This window comes from Lactuca sativa, chromosome 2 (assembly GCF_002870075.4).
Source record: "Lactuca sativa cultivar Salinas chromosome 2, Lsat_Salinas_v11, whole genome shotgun sequence".
Taxonomy (NCBI): Eukaryota; Viridiplantae; Streptophyta; class Magnoliopsida; order Asterales; family Asteraceae; genus Lactuca; species Lactuca sativa.
In genome coordinates, this window is record NC_056624.2 from 156,293,129 (window position 1) to 156,313,965 (window position 20,837).

Sequence of the window (20,837 nt, forward strand, 5' to 3'; positions counted from 1 at the left end):
GCATGGAAAGCTCCCATCTTCCTTTACCTTTGTCGGAAAGCTCTCAGTCACCTTCTTACCATTTCACGTCGGACATCAATTTCAACCTAACAACCTCTCCTCCATCAACACCATCACTTTCTTCACCCTCGATCGAGAAGAAGGGGTGATGACGAAGCTTACTCCACACTACTGCTCAATCCCTACATCGGAGGCTGTGCCAGCGACCTACTAGTGCTGCTTAGACCACCGTCGACCTATGGACAAACGGAGCCCTAAAATCACAGGATTACATATATGTCTCCTAACTCTCTTGGTTATTTGGGTATATTAGGATATGAAGCATTTGGTTAATGATTTGTGATTCCTTTTTTCATCAGGTTGGTTATTCAACTTGAAAACTCAAATTTTAGGTATTAGAATGTACACCCATCACCGATGCTCTTCATCTTCACAAACATCGATCTTTGTCTTCAAGAACAGGGTTGATTTCTTGGATTCATCATGGATTAGATTTCAAACATTTTGATTTATGTGGTCATTGTGGGCTTTTGATTTTAATTTCGATTTTGATTTCTGGGTTCATATGGAAAAACTCAATTTGTGGGTTTCATCTAGATTGTATCAGCGAGTTTTTCCTGGGGATTTTAGTTTTGGATGTGAGTTGTATATTGGATTTTTGTTTGGAATTTGAGTTGTTGCTTTGATTTCAGATGTATTTCATATTTATGGTTGAGTATTAGGTAATTTGTGTTGATCTTATGGTGATTTCTTTGATACCTGATATGTGGTCGGAGATAGTGACCGGAGCCGGTGTCGGGAAACAGGATAATCTTCCTTCATTGGGGGGGGGGGGGGGGGGGGGGGGGGGGGGGGAGGAAAGAAGATTAAGTTGGGTGGATCCATTCAAACAATTATTAATAATTTATTTATTTAATATTAGGTGAAGTAATAAAAAAGAATTAACAAAATAAAAATATATCATTAAGGGCAAAATAGTCTTTTGAAGTCTGCCAGGGACCAAACGCGCAACAAAATTACATTTTAGGGACCGTCCGAGTTAAGAAAAAGAATTAGGGACCAAGCGCGCAGATTACCCCAAACCACAGGGACCATTCGCGTAATTTTCTCCTTAATAAACTGACAGCCAAATGAAAATGTTACCCCCACCTTTTAACTTGCCCCTAAGGTTGCACACAGAGTAAATATTCATTTTAGACAATACTACACACAAAGGAAACGTAATTCCTTCCTCAGATAAAGCTGTCAATGACAGACACACCATAAAAACAACATCCCGTCTTCTTTCTTCTTCTTCATTTTCTTTCATCTTCTTCATTTCCAGCCAAGAACACACCACTGAAGTGGGTGTTTTCGTGTCTAGTGCAAACACAAAAGCAACAACCACTCCCATTTTGTTCTCCTTTTCCTGTCAAAAAAAAAAAATCAAAGCCAAACACCTCATTGGATCGTTTTTCTACCTGTTTTCATTCTCCTTCATTGGTTTTTGTTAAAAAAAAAAAAAAAAGAAAGAAAAAAAGAAAGAAAGAAAGAAAAAAGAAAAAGAGAGAGAGAGAGAGAGAGAGAACAAGAAACGACAAGGCACTCACCTGTTACCGATCGGAGCAACACCCATCGCAACCTTCACTTCTTCTTCCCGTCGAGTTCCGCTGCCCAACACACCACCTGCGACGTGTTGCTGACCGACCGGACTCCCCTTCGGACCTCCTCCCCTCGCACCTCACGATTGGAGCAGGAGACGAACAGAATCGCTGCTCAGTTCTTAAAACTTCTTCGGTCCAACCAAGCACCGAAGGTGCTCCCTCCTTGCTTGTCTTCGGTCAGCTACAAGATGCGCGAACCGGGAAGGGTTCCTCGGTGATCGCCGCCAGCAAGCTTCTGCTTCCCTCGGTCTTTTTCGTCACCTGCGACAAGCAAAGCCCGGATGCAGCGCCGCCGCTTCGTGCTTTCCTTCTCACGTCTTCGTCCATCTGTTTCGTTCGTTCCTTCTTTGCCCGATCAATCAGACAAATGACGAATGGGGCACAAAAAGCCCTGATTTCTTTTAAGTTTGGGCCATTAAACAAAAACGGTCCCTCCATGAGATTTCTTTTTACAAAAAGCCCTAAATCATCTTGACTTTATAAAATGAACACGTTAGACCCCTCTGCTGAACCCTTTATTCAAAATGACCCATTTCCCCAAAACTTTGGTGTATTTTAAACAAAACAGCCCCTCTCACGGAGATTTCTTAACAGTATCAGTCCATTTTCTCAAACATTAATTCAATTTATACCATTTCACTCGCTTACAATCAAGGTGGGTCCTAGGACCCACCTAATTTTTTAATTTTATATAATATTTGTATAGAAACAAATTAGGAACTACTTTGGCAAAAAAATTAGGACCTACCTATTACTATTTGACAAAATAAAAAAAATAAATAAAAAGAACTTATATTTTAATTTCAAAGCAAATTGTTAATGCTTTCAAAACCCTATCGGAAATAAAGAGAGAGTTGAAGATTGTTGATGTTATAAAAATAAATTATGAATGATTATTAGAAAATTTAAAAAAGAATACAACTCCTCTCATATTGTTGGTTGTACAAAATGGTTGTTGCAATTGAACTCTTTAAAAAGAAAAGAGAATCGGTCGTGCAAAATAGTTGTTTTTTATGCAAAAATCGGGTTTTAGGGTTAAGTAGACCGATTTTACTAGTTTTTAGTTGTTATATCGGTCCGGTTGAATTTGAGTTTTTACAAACCGGTCGCTTTTTTATTGGATCGACCCGACCCGATCTGTCACATATAGCGTTGACTCTATGGTGTTCCCGTTTTCACTTAATTATGAACCACATGATATTCTATTCTAGATTCGCCATTGAATACATGTGCCTATATACTTCGTTTATACAAACAAATTATATTTTTATGTTAAAATACAATAATCCTGGTTTATAATAAATGTGATTTAACAATGTAATATGTCGTTACAAACATAGTAGTATAAACGTTTCGTATATGTATTATGATTATTTTATCGTGAAATAACTAGTCTACACAACAAATGCTATGTGATACAAAATATATGTTTATTGTGTGACATTGTATATTATAACTAGCATGTTAGAAAACTTTGTAGTATTTCAAGGATTCAAGCTATTATTATTCATGTATATTAATATATATGTTTAAATACATAAAGTTTATACATCTATATATGTTCATTACTTTGAAACAAACATCTTTATAAAAACGAGTACATTACATTTTTATATACATACCCTGCATACTCGGTTTTTATAAACTCTATACAATGAAATTCATTATGCCTAGTGACTTAATCACAATTAAGTTAGGGCTGAGAGTTATTCACATACTTTGGTTAAGGACTTTTTAGTGAGACTATATTCATTAGCTGAGTCTAAACACTTAGCATTACCCACACTACTATAACTGTTAATCTTCGGAGCGAGATACATATGTATAGATCTATACGGGGTTGACATCCCCACCTGTGGTTGCTAGCTACAACCTCGACCAATCAATCGAAGCGGGTGATAAGTGTCTGTTACTACAACGTCCAATGAAGCGTTGTAGGGGGTACATTCAGTTACATAGCTCGGTTATAGAACTCACTATAAACATTAACTGGAATCTATCTCTCTCTCTCTCTCTCACTCTCTCTCTCTCTCTCACACTACAAACCATGGGCTTGGTTGCTTTCAAAACTATTTCAACTATGTAATTACTTATGTAACAGTATAGTTTGGTTTTCAAGGACATTCAAAGATTCATTACAAACATAGTTTTAAGTATGTATTTTTTATACAAAAGATACATTTTGGCTTTCAAAGATTCTTTACAAACATATTTTTAAGTATGGGTTTACTTATACTAAAATACATTTTGGCTTTTTAAGGCTCATTTCAAACATTGTTTAACTATTGTTATACATACAATGAAAATACTTTTTAGACTTTTAAAAGTATTACTGTTGTTGGCAGAAAATCTGTAACACTCACCAACCTTGTGTTAACCCTTAAAACTACATGTATTCTCAGGAAATCACTAAACAAACATTCAAGACAGATCGGATTACAGGTGGCTAGTTTACTTGTTGTGGTACTATATGCCAATTTGTTAAGGCAATTCATGTACTATTATTATCTATAAAAACCTTGTATTCAAATATCAAATATCAAGATGGAACATAGATGTTTATTTGTTTATTGTTGTAATTGTGCTATATATCCAGTTTACTTGTGATCCATGAACTTAGTCGTATAACCCGACATGTTTTGCTGCCTCGGTCAGGGGTGTGACATATTTGTTCTTCGTGAAGAGTATAATAGCCTCAAATCTACCCTCCTAGGCAGCCAATTTCCCACTGCCATTGCTGAACTCCATGGCCTGTTATCATACCATGATTACATGATCAAGAAACTTGCTACTGACCTCCCAATGGCTCAAGCATTCATGGCTACTGCAAACAACTGTAACTCCACAGTCTCTAGCACCACCTTGTCAACACCTCAACCGGATCCACTTCAGACTGTCCAACAACTTTTGTCTCCACTTGGCCTTCAAGTCTAGCCCGCTACCTAACAAATTGCGCAAGCCTTTTACACCAATAGATCTGGGAATAATCTTGGTCGTGGGCGTCACCGTGGTCACGAAAACTACACCAACATAAAACAAAGAGGTAACCGAAATCAATTTAGTTGGGCTTCAACTCAAACCATTGTTTTTTGTACTTGCAACAGGTGTGGGAGTGGTCATATCATGTCTCAGTGCCCTAACCGTGATACCATACTATAAGACCAAGACAGACACCGTTAGCCAACTTCACAACTTATCGCTCACATGCGTCCAGTTCTTGGCTTCCGGATACTTGCTCTGGTCACCATGTTGCACCGGACCTCTCTAGCATTGATAACTTTGAGGCTTACTATGGTGAGGACAAACTTCGCGATGGAAATGGTAAGGGTTTACCCATTTTGCATGTTGGTTCCTCACGTTTTTTTTTTCATCAACAAAAACCTTTTCACTTAATGACATACTCCATATTCCTGAAATCAAACAAAACCTACTATTTGTCCAAAAAATTTGTCTTGATAATCATGTTTATTTTGAATTTCACTCCAATTGTTGTGTTGTGAAGGACAAGTCTACACATTATCCTCCTCATGGGTCCAAGTAATGGCGGTCTCTACTCCTTTCGTGTTTTTCAGACTCATCTGATTCCCTCTAAAGTCATCTTTTCAACTGGCCGTGCATCCTCCATCACATGGCATCAAAGACTTGGACATCCACATCCACGAATTTTGAAGTCTATGTTATCTAAATATAATTTACCTTTGCAAATTAAATGTTTTCGCACCTTTTATGATTCAACTTTTATTAAAAAATCATCTAAACTGCACTTATTGCCATCTATTTACAAAAGTTTGCATATTTCAAATTTAGTTTTTTTATGTATGGGGTCGTGCACCGATTCCTTCTTTTGATGGTCAAAACTATTTTATGTTGTGTGTTGACCACTACTCTCACTTTATGTGGATTTTTCCTCTAAAATAGAAATATGATGTCTATGCCACCTTTAAATGCTTTATGGCAATGGTTGAACGGCAATTTCAAACCATGATGCATAATTTTTATATGTGATTCTCTTTGACTTTGATATGTTTATTGAACATAATTCATTTTTTGCAAAATAAGAAAATAAAGGCAGTAAATAAGAAAATGAAAGAAAAATTGCATGAAAATAGTTGTGATGTATTCCTAGAAATTAGCATATGAATTCAACTTACATAACATCAATACTAGAAAAACAATGATCTAATACGGTTGAATGATACATATAACAAGAAGAGGGGAGTATTAGATTAAACAACCTAATAGAGTACAGTTATTTAACCGTACTGTATATCCCATTCCAGCCGTAAATAAAAACTTCAAAACTACAATATAATACAGTCATAAATCAATACAATACATGCATATAACTGTCTTATATATTTGAATCAAAACTGCAATATAATACAATCCTAAATCAATACAGTACATGCATATAACCATACTATATATGATTGATCAGCAGCCAACCAAACCTACTATATGATTCTATTCCCTCCCTAATAAATACGGTTCCATTCCAACCAGAAGAAAATTAAAGTGGCAGATCATTGATCCTATTTTCATTTCCAGACATAGAAAAAACAGTTAAAATGAACCACTTAGTTCATTAAACATAAAAACATTAATATTCTTTCAGACTTATCCATAGTCTATACAATCTAAAAGGCTATCATTTGCATACCTAGTTCATTAAACATTAAAGCATTCTTAAATTTGTTGAATGTCACACCTATGATCTCTATTTCCCTTTTGTGGCTTATCCATTGTATGCATACAAAAATAAGAAAACTTAGGATTCATACTCTTAAAATCCCAAATAATTTTTAATAGGAACAATATAAAGAAAACTCAAATTATAAGATATTCCAGCCATTAACAACTGCATAAGTATATAAAGGGTCTACTTGTGTGGGACATACAATATCTAAATTACCTTGAGGAGATTTTTGGACACAAACGTGATCTGTCGGTTTTTGTTTTTTTAAACCATGTAACAACCCTAAAAAAATAAACTATGTCTCGTTAAAATTTATAAAAATATATATCATTTGGAATACATAAATAAGAAATCTCTTACTTATTCACATATTCAACTATTGTGTAGTCTTTCAATGTCTTTGTCCCTCGGGCGGAATCCAAAATGTAGCTTTTATATTGATGAGCACAAATCACTATCAACATCCAATGTTTTTTAATAAAGATTCAACAAATTAAATATAAACAACTTTTGATTAAAAATATTATATAACAATAAAGATATTAGAATATCATACCTTTCCCAATATGGTGCAAGAAAAAAAAAATGTTTTTCCCGATGGAAATTCATCACATCAACAAGATCACTGACGATATTATTTGTTTCACCACTATTATCGTATTCACATCTCTTGAACGTGATATGTTGTGGGTTTATAAAAGCACATTTATTATCCATTCTTGGTACCATAGAATGTAGCATTCCGAAAAAACACAATATATATTATAATGGTAAAATAATATGAAACATGAATACTGTAAATCTTAAGGTACTTACATTTGATACCATAGAATACAACTAATATCAAGTTATTCAACATTCAACATCTGAGTTACTCACGGTTTCAACACTCGCAATGTTGAAGATCCCGGATTCAGACACAATGGTAAACAACTCCGGAATGTTGTGGCTCTTAAACCATCCATGCATCATCGATCTACCCTCAGGTTTCTTTGGCAACATAGTTTTCTACACCGTTTGGTATAACTTTTTTTGTATCTACATTAAGAAACCAAATGATTATCATGAAAACTATATTGATATGTGTTCCATTAATAATGAATATAATACCAATAAGAGAGAAAGAGAGAGAGAGAGAGAGAAAGGTTTGTCATATACCTTATTTTTCGCTTCATCCCCTATCATCTCTTTAAATGTAAATGAAAATAATACCTTTCCACAATTATAAGTTTGAGTGACTACTTGGTCATAAAGAATAGGATTAGCTTAGGTCGACATTGGTAGTGGTTCAATGAGAGGTTTTTTTTTTCCTGCATAACTAGAATCGAGTTTATTAAATAGTCATAAATGCATGTGATTAGATATTAATGTATATTAATGAGAATAATAGAATCTCGAGGCCACTTAATAAAACTATGAAGTGCCTGCTCCAAATTATATACCCTTTAATTGGGGAGACTGGAAGAAGGATAAAATGATGATCTCCATAGATAATATCGACCGATACCCTCACGTGAACTGATTTTAGAGGAAGCGTATGAATTACCCCATCTCAAAAAGAGAATACGGTTTCTTTGGTAATGATGGGTGTACTATGCTATATGGTAGCATCAAATCATAGCCGAAGACTTCCTACAAACAAATATACATTTTATTTAATGTAGAGTTATATTATCAAACATGAAAACAAATATATATATATATATATATATATATATATATATATATATATATATATATATATATATTAAAAAATACATACAATTATCTTATGAAACTCATCCAACAATGTCATGGATGTCTTCGATCCAACACCGGTTGTCTTCCCCCAGAAAAATTTGTGTCTTCCACTATATCAGTTATCTTATGTTGCTTCAACACAACAATCACCATGGGCACTAATTGTTCTGCCATATGAATATTCAACTTATCTTTGATCTTGTCATCAAAGTTGTTATTAGACATCCTCGTCTTGTCTCTAGCTTCTCTTGCATCTGTTCAAAATTGGGTAACTCACGAGCTTTCTTTTTTGTCTTATAATCATTGATTGTTTTAGGCCGATAACGTGACCAACCGCCCTCATGCGATCGAGATGTTCTCGTCCTAGTACCTCTGTCAATAGATCAGATCGAGGTCAAGCTCCAAAACTCCTTGAGATAACTGAATATCTTTTTGGATCAATAAATGCAAACAATACAATTGTAAGAGAAGTTTTAATAATAAAGAACTTTTAAAAGGACATGATAACAACATTAAAATGAAAGATCACTATCTTCCAATCTCATATACTAGAGGCTTGATCTTTGGCGTTATAACTACCCCGATGAATTATTTTTTCTCCTGAAATAGATAAAATTTCTTGCCCGTTTGCTTGAGATATTATGGCCTTTTATTGTTACACCAGACACAAGCTATTCATCCCATTTGCTTTTGTTATCACGATACCCTCTTGGACCTAACCAGGGATGGTTCTTGTTTTGATTTGCGGTCTCCCTCCCTTTCCTTCTTAATTCATTTATAAATGAATTATCCAATTAGAAATAGTAAAACATAATAATATCATAAATAGGAATAAACTCGAACATATCTCAAATTCTTCCGTGGATTTTAAAACAAGAAAATTTTTCCACATTGCTTTGTCAAACTAGGAGAAAAAGTATAGAACCCTAGATATAGAAGAATAAAACATAAATATTGGAACTTAAGGACTTACAATGGTCTAGAATATGAGCAAAGAGGTGGTGAGGTAGCTTGTTTGCTGGATCTATACACAGGGAACACCTTCTAAAAATCATCACTTAACTTTAAGAACACAAAAATGGAGGCTAAGGTTTGCTCGGGATGAAAAGGAGGTGATGGAGGCTGAGGGTGTGGAAACCCTAGCCATCGCATCCCTTAAATAGAGGCACTAACCTTAGAAATTAGGGTTTTGCATGCAGCCAGCCGCCAGGTCAAAGGTATCAATCCAGTAAAAAATACTCATACCTTGACAAAGCAATGTGGAAAATTTTCCTTGTTCTAAAATCCACAGAAGAATTTGAGGTTTGTTTGAGTTTATTCCTATTGATGATATTATTAAGTTTTACTATTTTTAATTGAATAATTCATTTGTAAAGGAATTAAGAAGTAAAGGGAGGGAGACCGCAAATCAAAACAAGAACCATCAACCCAAGCGGGTATCGTGATAACGAAAACAAATGGGATGAAGAGGTTGCGTCTGGTGTAACAATAAGGCCACAATGTATCAAACAAGCGGGTAAGAAATTTTATTTATGCCAGGAGAAAACGTAATTCATCGGGGCAATTGGTAATAACGCAGAGATCGAGCCTTAAGCAGATGAGACTGTAAGATAGTGATCTTTCATTTTAATGTTGTTATCATGTCCCTTTGAAAGTTCTTTATTAAATAAACTGCTCTTACACTTTTATTCTTTGCATTTAAAAATCCAAAAAGATATTCAGTTATCTCAAGGAGTTTTAGAGCTTACAAGAGAAGCTAGAGGCAGGGATGTTAAATAACAACTTTTATGACAAGATCAAAGATAAGTTGATGACTGTTATGGCGAGACAATTTGTGTCCATGGTGGTTGATGTGTTAAAGCAACATAAGATAACTAATATGGCAGAAGACACAAATTTTTCTGGGTTGAAGACAACCAGTGTTGGATAAGTTACATAAGATACCTATATGTATTTTTTCTAAAATATATATTTATTTGCATGTTTGATAAAATAACTCTACATTAAATAAAATGTATATTTGTTTCTAGGAAGCCACCGACTGCGAGTTGAAGCTACCATATGGCACAGTACGCCCATCATCAGCCAAAGGAACTAGCTTCCATTCCGGAGATAGGGTAATTCATTTGATTCCTCTAGAAGTCGGAGGTCACCTGATGGTATCGAAGGATATTATCTATAGAGATCATCAATCTTTCCTTCTTCCAGTCTCCCCAACTGAAGGTGTATATAATCTGGGGAAGACACTTCATAGTTTTATTCAATGGCCCTGAGATTCAATTAGTCTTATTAAGGTACATTAATATCTAATCACATCCATCTATGACTATTTACTAAACTCGATTCTAATTATCTGGAAAGATAAAAGACCTCTCATTGAACCGCTACCAATGTCGACCCAAGCTGCTCCTATTCTTCATGACCAGGTAGTTACTCAAACTTAGAATTCTGGAAATGTATTATTTTCAATTATATTTAACTTCCCATAAAAAATCTGCATATATTAAAATATAATCTTTTAATTTGGAGTTTAGGAAAAAGGGAAAGAAAATGTGAATGTTGAATAATCTAAAGAGCGTAAGAAGAAAGCAAAGAAAAATCAAGTGTATGAGGTGCATAGTTTTCTTCTTTAGTTCTCTTTAATAAGAAAGAAAACATGAAATAGCAATGTACTTTCATATTTTGTTTTTCTAATAGCATCTTACTTTTGTTTGTTCTTATTGTAGCATATACTTTAAAAATCTACTAATTATACAAAAGCCGTCCAAAAAAATGAAGGATATTTGAAAGATATTATATATTAACATGCCTTAACAAGATAAAAAGTTAAATGTACAATGTTACAATGAAAATATATGAAAGTTGGATGCTACAATAAATAAATTAAAGTATGTTGCTATTTTTAGCATTTAGCCCTCAAAATATACTGCATTTTTTACTATTTTTTAGTGGTAGAAAAATATTCCTAGAAAGAAGAGAAGGAATCTTGAAGGATCTAAAGAGATGATAGGGGATGAACCATAAAATAGGGTATATGACACAAACCTCACTCTCTCTATCTAAGTCGTTTTTATTGTTATTATTTTTATAATTAATGGAACACATAGCAATATAGTTTTCATGATAATAATTTTGTTTCTTAATGTAGGTACAAAACAAAAAGTTACACCAAACGGTGCAGAAAACCATGATGCCAAAGAAACCCGAGGGTAGATCGATGATCTAACCATTGCATGGATGGTTTAAGAGCCACAACATTCCGGAGTCATTTATTATTGTGTCTGAACCCAGGATCTTCAAAGTTACAAGTGTTGAAACCGTGATTAGCCCAATAGCCATTATGGAGATGTTGACCAACAACCAACTTGATATTAATTGTATTCTATGGTATCAAATGTAACTACTTTAAGATTTACAGTATTAATGTTTCATATTATTTTTTACCATTATAATATCTATTGTGTTTTTTAAGAATGCTACATTCATTGATACTTATATCAAGAATAGATAATAAATGTGCTTTTATAAACCCACAAGATATCTCGTCTAAGAGATGTGAATACGATGATATGGGTGAAATAAATCATGTCATCAATGATCTTGTTGATGTGATGAATTTTCATCAGAAAAACCAATTTTTTCTTGTAGCATATTGGGAAAGGTATGATATTCTTATATCTTTACAGTTATGTGATATTTTTAATCAAAAGTTTTTTGTGTTTAATTTGTTTAATATTTACTATGAAACATTGGATATTGATAGTGATTTGTCCTTATCAACATAAAAGCTACATTTTGAATTCCGCCCGAATGACAAAGACATTGAAAGACTATACAATAATTGAACATGTGAATAAGTAAGAGATTTTTTATTTTGGTATTCCAGATGATATATCTTTTTTCTAAATTTTAACAAAACATTGTTGTTTAGTTTTGTTTTAGGGTTGTCACAAGGTTTAAAAAACAAAAACGACAGATCACGTTTGTGTCTAATGACTTGGAATATCCCCAAGGTAATTAATCTTATTAAATAATATATATATATATATATATATATATATATATATAGAGAGAGAGAGAGAGGTTCCGTTGATAATAAAAATAAAATAGAGATCTCGAGATTCAACCTCAGCCACGTATTTCACATCTGTCGCTCTAACCCTTCGACATACCGGCGCGGCAGGTCTGGTGTAATTATAAATGATTACACAGTGCCACCCGTTCCTTTCTCCTAAGCCACCATCCCCACCACCGTAACCGCCACCGCCACCACCTCTGACACCAGTCGACCCTACCATTTTCACATCCATTACTTATACCACCGCCACCTCTATCATCACCACCTCTTCTGCGACTAACTGTAATAATCATTTATGATTACTCAATCTGTGAACAGACATATATGTATAATCATTTATGATTATGCATATACGTATAAACATGTATAATCATGTATGATTATACCTCTCTGCCATATAATCATTTATGATTAGGCATACATCGTTGCTGCTGGTACGCTGGAGCATTAGAGCGGCAAATGCGAAATATGTGGCTGAGGTTTAATCTCAAAATCTCTACTTTTTTTTATTCTCAAGTGAACCGTCCCCTATATATATATATATATATATATATATATATATATATATATATATATATATATATAAGAGAGAGAGAGAGAGAGAGAGAGAGAGAGAGAGAAAGAGAAAGAAATGTAGGCTCAAGTGTTCCAACTAATTATTATGTAGATGTAGAAATGATTATGGGTCAATGAAAATTAAATAATTAAATAAGGGTATTTTAGTAATTTAATAAATAAATTCCACAAATAGTCCCTATAATCATGATATCATTCACTTTTAACCTAATTTCTCCCTTTTTTTATCTACAGTCGTAAAATTGGGTTGTACTTGTATTTTACAGCATTATGTACAAATTAAGCTCTATTCTTATTATTAAGTTGTCTTATAATTGGTTCATATTCATGGAATTTAGATATTATATGTCCCACACAAGTAGACCTTTTCTATTCTTATGAAGTTGTTAATGGCATGAAGGTCCTATAATTTGAGTTTTCTTTATATTGTTCCCATTAAAAGTTATTTGGGATTTTGAGAGTATAAATCCTAATTTCTTGTTTTTGTAGGCATACAATTAGTCAGCCACAAAAGGGAAAGAGAGGCTAAAGGTGTGACATTTAACAAACTTAAGAATGTTTTTATGTTTAATGAACTAGGTATACAAATGATAGTCTTTTAGATTGTATAGACTGTGGATAAGTCTGAAAGAATATCAATGTTTTTATGTTTAATGAACTAAGTGGTTCATTGTAATTTTTTTTTCCTGTTTCTGAAAATGAAAACAAGATCACTGTTGTACCACTTTAATTTTCTTCTGGTTGGAATGAAAGCGTATTTAGTAGGGAGGGAATGGAATCATATAATATGTTTGGTTGGCTGTCGATCAATCATATATAGTATGGTTATATGTATATACTTTATTGATTTAGGATTGTATTAGATTGTAGTTTTGATTCAATCATATATAGTACGGTTACATGCATGTATATTATGACTGTATTAGATTGAAGTTTTAAAGTTTTGATTTATGGCTGGAATGGGTATAGTGTACGGTTAAATAACCGTACTCTTTTAGGTTGTTTAATCTAATACTCCGCTCTATGAAGACGGTTCATCATTTGTATTATATGTATACATTCAACCGTATTAGACCATTGTTTTTCTAGTAGTTTTTGCAACCGAGTTAGTTTTGTAAATAGTTTTCAATCTCCATCCACCTCCAATCAACTGATTCATTTATTTCATTTACTCGAAAAGCGTTTAATATGTTGTTCCGTTCGATTTGTGTTCAGTTAGCTAAGCATTTTGGTTGTTCTTGCAATTTTGTTCTTATTGATTTCTCAAAACCCATAATTTTGTTTATTTAGTGTAATGGTTGTTATTTTGTATGGTATAAAGTTTAGGGTTTTGGGTTACATGATATAGCTTAGACCAAAACAAGAAAGAAAATTTCGTTTAGATTTGACTTTTTAGTGGCATGAAAATAGTAGGTTGGATGAATATAAACTTCAGTTTTAAACATCCCGGCATCCTCTCCACCTTTGTTATCCAAATTTCCCGGGTTAACAGGTAGAGTTATCCTAAAACAACTGTTTAGCAATCCAAATCAGATCACTTTCAGTTTTGTGTTTTATTGTTTGATTCACTTTAAACTTAAACTAAAACTATGAAAAAATTAAACTCAGAAAAATTATAAGCTTGTAAAGTTAAACTTAAACACACATAAAATCAACCCTAAACAAACAAACACAGTTATAAAATTAACCCAATTTGCAGTATTGATCTAAACAGAGACATAATCATGTAAGCATGGAAAAACACTAAACAGCTAGAATGAGTGAGATAATAAACAAGTAGAAAGATTGACACATACCATGAACACACAGATCTGTTGGAAAGAATAAGAACATCTCCAACGGCATGGAAAATGGAGAAAGATTTTACTAGCTGGATTTAAGTGGCCGGAGAAAGATGATGGTGCTTCTGGAGATCTGGTCGCCAGATTTCAGTGGCCGGAAGAAAATAAGAAGAAACGCATGAAACGAAGATCACAGAGCAATTGATGTTTCTCGTAGCCGGATTTAGGTGGGTTGTAGTGGCAGAAACAATCAGATAAAAGTAAACGACGAAAACGGAATTGGATGGGATACTGGGATATGGAGTATATAAAGGTAAACGACGAAAAAGGTGAAGGTTTTCAATGTTGAAAATTGAAAATGAATTTGTACACTATTATTCAATATCGGTGTTATTTTATTGTTAAAAAAAAGTACAAATTTAATTTAACTTTATATTATTTTTAGCTACTTTTTCAAGAGTAAATATTCAATATCGATGTTATTTTATCGTTAAAAAAAATAAAAATTTAATTTAAAGTTATATTATTTTTAGCCACATTTTCAACGGAATTGTGTGATACGTATCTCTCTTAATGATATTCTGGTACTCGTTAGTGTTTTGTGTGCTTCATATCAAAGAAGGAAGAAATGTATAGTACAACTAGAGATTTTTATAATAACTTAAAAGACATTTAAACTTGATATATAACTAACTATTCTATAGTCACTTATTAGGTTGTATATCTAGTTACGATGTATGTCTTCTAAGTTATTATAAAATGTTCCATAATCTTTAAAGTCTTTCCGGACATTCTTAAATGTTTTTGTGTTTTCTAGAGTGTGTCTCAGGTTGGAATGGATATTCCGTATAAAGGCAATGTAATTTGGAATTGACCTAAACCCATTGAGATGAGGAAGATATGTTGGATTTTTAATCTTTTGCGAGTTTTTTTTTCCCTTACTTTTTAGAGGATTTCGAAGATACCCTTCGGTCCTTCACTATTTAAAATATTATATATTACTTTTTTTTTTAAGGATGAGCAAAAACCGAACCGAAAACCGAAAAACTGAAAAAAACCGACATAACCGAAACCGAAAAACCAAAACCAAAGCAATAACCGACGGTTTAGGTTTGAATTTTATAAAAACCGAAAAATAACCGTTTGGTTCGGTTTTGACGTATAAAACCGCCCATAAAAACCGACCCGACCCACATATACATTATTTATATTATGATTTAAGCTTTTAGTTTTAGACTTTAGACTTTATCTCTTTAATACTTTATGTTTATTTTCAACAAACTGTTAATGGTGTTAAACTTTGATCTTTTGAACACTTTTATGTTTTTATAATACTAGAATTCGTACTCTTTATTTTAGTATATTTAAAGTAGATACAATACTATTTATCACAACGTATTTTCACTAGGTTTGAACCAAAAAACTAGAAAAAAATAGGAGCTCATAAACCCACGGTTTAAAACCGAAAACTCATAAACCCAACCCGGAAAACCGAAAAACCGACCCATGCAAAAACCGAACCTATATGGTTTTAAAAACCGAAAAACCGACTTTCTACGGTTTGGTTTGGTTTTAGCCAAAAACCGACCCAAACCGACTCATGCTCATCCCTACAGTTTTTTTCCTCTAAAACTTTGAACTAGACGCGATTATTTTTTTTAATAAATTTTGTTTATTTATGTAAATATCAATGTGTCTATGTTATAGTTATTTTGATACAAATTTAGTCCAAATGTCTTTTATCGAATTTTGTCTAAAATTTTTAGTTTTTACAAATTGTGCTCAACTATTTTTACAGCTTTGCTTTTATAGGTTTTTAAAACTTAGTTTCTTATAAAGATAATTTTTTAGAACTTTTTTACATCTCTGTTTTTATGAAATTGTTTTTTATAAAATTATTTTTTCTATAAGTTATTTTTTTTTAAATAATTTCTATATATTCGTTTTTATGCATGTTTTTAAAGATTTTTTGTTTTTCAATTTTTATTTTTATAAATTCGTTTCTAACTTTTTTAACATATCCCTTTTCATTCATATATGATTGAAAAAACACATAAAATTTTTACTCTTTTTTACAATCCAAAAATGCACCATCATTTTCCCTTCTTAGAACATTTGTTTGCTTTTCCCTAAAATTTTGTATAAATAGTAACATACATATATAAGCAATATACTTTACTAATACCTATAATAGGAATATATTTATATTTATACCCCATAACAACAATGTGTTTACATATTTTGACCAATAATAGGAATGTGTAACTTATAATAACAACGTAGTTACATTTTCTTTACATATTATTGCAACATACTTTATTCTTTTTTACCAATATAAGCATTGTACATTGTTTTTTACCCATAATAACAATATACTTACATTTATACCCTATAATGGCAATGTGTTTATATATTTTGATCGATAATAACAATGTATAACTCATAATAACAACGTATTTACAATTTATTTGCATATAGTAGGAATGTACTTATAATTCTTTATCAATAAGAGCGACATAATTCCATTTGTTTACTAATAATAGCATTATGTAACCAATAACGTACAATATGCATTGATATTATAGGTAAAAAAAAAAGCACGATGATATTATTAGGCTGGACGGAGTCGTCAGAAAAGGTAAGGGCGGACCATGGGTCCCGCCGGGAAACAATAACGTCGGCCATGAGTTCAGCGGGTTTGCGGTTTCATTGTCTTTAATTAGGTTAGTGAACCTATGTGGTAGAATTGTTTTGTTTTTCTTAAAGAGCTTTATGCTTTATGTATGTATGTACTTTCTTAGCCATTTAAAGTAGATTCCCTGCACACAATGCATGATTTTATGTGACTTTGACTTTGACTACATTAATAATACCATTTTTTTTTTCTTTTTTGTTTTATAAATTCATTTAAGAGAAAATAAATTATCTCCTATCTTTTATGCCTATAATTATTACTACTCATTAGAATTATGACAAATCATCATTCAATTTATTTTTATTTGATATATTCCTAATATAGTCTTAATGAGTTAGTTAAAAAAATATGGAATGATGACACTTGTCATAATTTTATTGGATAGAAACATTTGTAGGCATAAAAAATATGAAGCAATTTAATTTCTCTTTATTTAATTTATGGTTTTGTAGTGTTTTTTCATATTACATTAAGACGAATACACAATTCATTCATTTATTTTTAAATGAAAAAGGTTATGTTTTATTTTATTTTATATTTTCTAAAATAAATGAATAAATTTATCGTTTATTTTAATATTTTGATTGAATTGTCAAATTTCTCATTTAATATTCATAAAGATTTATTTAATTGTCCTCATTTAATTGTCATAAATTACTGTGCCTCTTTTGACCAACCCGTTTACCTCATGTAAAACATTCCATACAATATTAAATTATAAAAACACAATTCATTCATTTGTAGTGTGTTTTGTTTGGAAATTTTATACAAACTGGTTCAATTTCTTCGCTTACGTTCAATAGATTCTCGAGGCAAAGTTAAACAAACCGGTTCTAGCCAAAGACAAAAAGCCACACAAGGAGTTTCAAGTCAAGATATTCCAATTTTTTTTCAAGATTTTCAGAATCTAAACTACCAACAATACCAAAACTATCAACAAAACCAAAACTACCGACAATAATATTTCCTAGTGCAACAATCTTACAACATATTTAGGCTTCTGGAAGAAAATCAGAGTTATAATCCATGGAATCAGTTTTCTCAAAGGGTTTCAGAAACTCAATTCTAATCTTCTCAACCCGAGAATTTCCAGTTTTGTGATGCTTAGAAGGAAGAATTTGACAGTTGTAGTGGCGACCCGGCTCCCAAAAGAAACGAAGAAGAAACCAGCGAGGAGTTGCAACCCGTTGCTGAGAAAAAAAAAAGCAACTATACACATTGCTAGAAGCGAAAGAACTGGGTGAAACTCAAAGAGTTGGCTTTGGCTAGGGCGTATGTCGATGTTTCTAAAGATAAACAACACGGAAATCAACAAAGGTTTGATGCATTTTGGGAGAGGGTTGTAGAGCATTTTTAGTGTTCAAATGGGAGGTTTGGATAGGTCACGACACCAAGTAAACTCAAAATGGAAAGACCTTCAAAAGAAATGTAATGCTTTCAATGGCATCTATAACCGTAAGATGAGATGTGTGGTTAGCGGGAGATCTGAGGCTGATGTTTTACAATCTTCACTAAGCGAGCATCGAAGGACTATTAACCAGAAAGGTTTTCCTTGTCAACAAGCTTAGGAGTGGTTGAAAGACAACGCAAAATGGGCATTTGTTACAAAAGCGGGTGAAGAATCCCCGCCTCCTTCTTCAAAACGAACCAAACATCTTCATCCAACGCCTACACATCATCATCTAATCCACAATATCCTCCTGGATTCTCCCCTCAACAACAACAGTCGTTTAGTGTTGAACACTCACCACCCCAGAGAAAAAGAAAAGGAAAGAAAGCGGCAACGACATCATCAACAAAAAATGAAATGTTTGATCGCGTCAAACAAAATGACGACATCAAGATTGCAACTGAAACAGAGGAGGAACAGAGACAATGGTACCGGGAACAAAAATTGCGCATTCTCGAAGCTAATGAAGAACGAAAAGCTCAACTGTTGGATCAGGAGATAGAGAACCAAGATATGAAGTATTTTCTCCGGCTGCATGATCATTTGACTAGAGGTATTTTACGCACAGTGCTTGAAAGGAAATGACAAATTGCAACTAAGTATGGTTGGGAGTTGGAGAACCCATGAAGTTTAAAATGTTGACATCGTTTGACTGGAGAATCTTTCTCTTTATTATTATGTTTTTTATTTTAATTTTTCTTTTTATTAAGATTCTCTATATGTATCATTGTTTCATTATCTATATATAGTTATGCTTGTTTCATTATATATATATATATATATATATATATATATATATATATATATATATGTATGTATGTATGTATGTATGTATGTATGTATGTATGTTTGTTTGTTTGTTTGTTTGTTTCATTTTCTCTCTATCTTTTCTTTTTTGTCAAAATGAATCCAAACATTCGGAAAATAGTAATAGATGTTAACGATGATAGTTCATCATCTGAGGATGAACTTATCAACAATAATTTGTTACATAAACTATCTCGTATTGTACAACTTATTCTTCCGAATAATGCCAGTTCAAGCAACATTCAATAGAGAAACACAATCTACAGAGATTGTTTAGAGGCTGAACGACTGTCGAAGAAGGCTTCGTATGGGCAAAGGTTTGTTTACGCGACTTGTTGGTGACCTCGAGACGAATTATCCTTATTTTCAAACAACATGGGATGCAACAAATCAAAGAAGTTTCAGTACGCTACAAAAATGCACATCAGCAATACGTCAATTAGCGAAGTGTTATAACCCATACTTGTTAGATGAGTATTTGAATATGTCAAAAAGAACTTCTCGTGAAGCTCTTGAAAACTTTTTCTACGGTGTTATCCAAATGTACAAGGTTGAATATTTACGTCGTCCAACATCCACTGACATTCAACTTTTGTATGAAGCACATGAAGCTAAACATGGATTCCCTGGAATGCTTGGTAGCATTGACTGCACACACTGGAATTGGAGGAATTATCCAACGGAATTGATAGACCAATACATGAGGGGTGACCATCAGTATCCATCACTGATACTAGAAGCGGTGACACCACAAGATTTATGGTTTTGGCATGCATTCTATGGTGTAGCTGGTTCCAACATTGATTTAAACGTCCTCTACCAATCACCATTGTTTGATGAGAAATATCATGGAACAAGACCCGATTGTTCATTTTATCTTAATGGTGAACACTACAAACATGGTTACTATCTTGCGGATGGGATATAGCCATCATGGGTTGTATTTGTGATGGCATATCCATATCCCGTAACCGACAAAAAGATACGGTTCAAGGCGGCACAAGAATCAGCAAGAAAAGACGTAGAACATGCTTTTGGGGTCCTTAAAGGACGTTGGGACATATTAAAAATGCTTGCACGAGCTATGGCGGTGAAGAAAACAAAAAATATATTGTACGTTTGTATTATACTACACAATATGATATTGAAAGATGAGTGTGTTGCGATATCTCATGCCCCCTCCCACCGATGAAGTTGATAACCAAGAAATAATGCATGAATTGTGTAATGCTAAAACCCACCACCAACTTCGATCTGATCTTACTGATCACTATGAATACATCTACATTCCAACTCTAGATAATAACTAGTTAATTTCAATTGTTGTTTTAGGATTTAAATTATGTTGTATTTTTTTAAGTGTATTTTTTT

General features: G+C 32.9%; 1 protein-coding gene and 1 long non-coding RNA gene across 7 annotated transcripts; one reads left to right on the plus strand and one right to left on the minus strand.

The window, feature by feature from the left end:
* Positions 1–941: 941 nt before the first annotated feature.
* On the minus strand, positions 942–14,859 carry LOC111883456 (uncharacterized). Of its 6 annotated transcripts, XR_008230289.1 has the most exons (5): positions 14,530–14,856; positions 8,102–8,451; positions 7,498–7,971; positions 6,700–7,377; positions 6,182–6,621 (listed from the first exon to the last, which is right to left on the minus strand). It is a non-coding gene; the product is annotated as an uncharacterized LOC111883456 (long non-coding RNA). The 6 variants fall into 6 exon arrangements; XR_006188216.2 differs by lacking the exon at positions 6,182–6,621 and having other exon boundaries at positions 7,080–7,377; positions 8,102–8,507; positions 14,530–14,858; XR_008230290.1 differs by lacking the exon at positions 6,182–6,621 and having other exon boundaries at positions 7,080–7,377; positions 7,498–7,967; positions 14,530–14,857.
* Positions 14,860–19,773: 4,914 nt separating this feature from the next.
* LOC111883362 (uncharacterized) lies at positions 19,774–20,394 on the plus strand. Its single transcript, XM_023879685.1, has one exon. It carries the CDS (start codon positions 19,774–19,776, stop codon positions 20,392–20,394), a length of 621 nt encoding a protein of 206 aa, XP_023735453.1.
* Positions 20,395–20,837: the final 443 nt, after the last annotated feature.

What these genes read in the sequence shown, in the direction of transcription:
- LOC111883362 (XM_023879685.1), top strand. Translation starts at nt 19,774, where the DNA reads ATGGGCAAAGGTTTGTTTACGCGACTTGTTGGTGACCTCGAGACGAAT.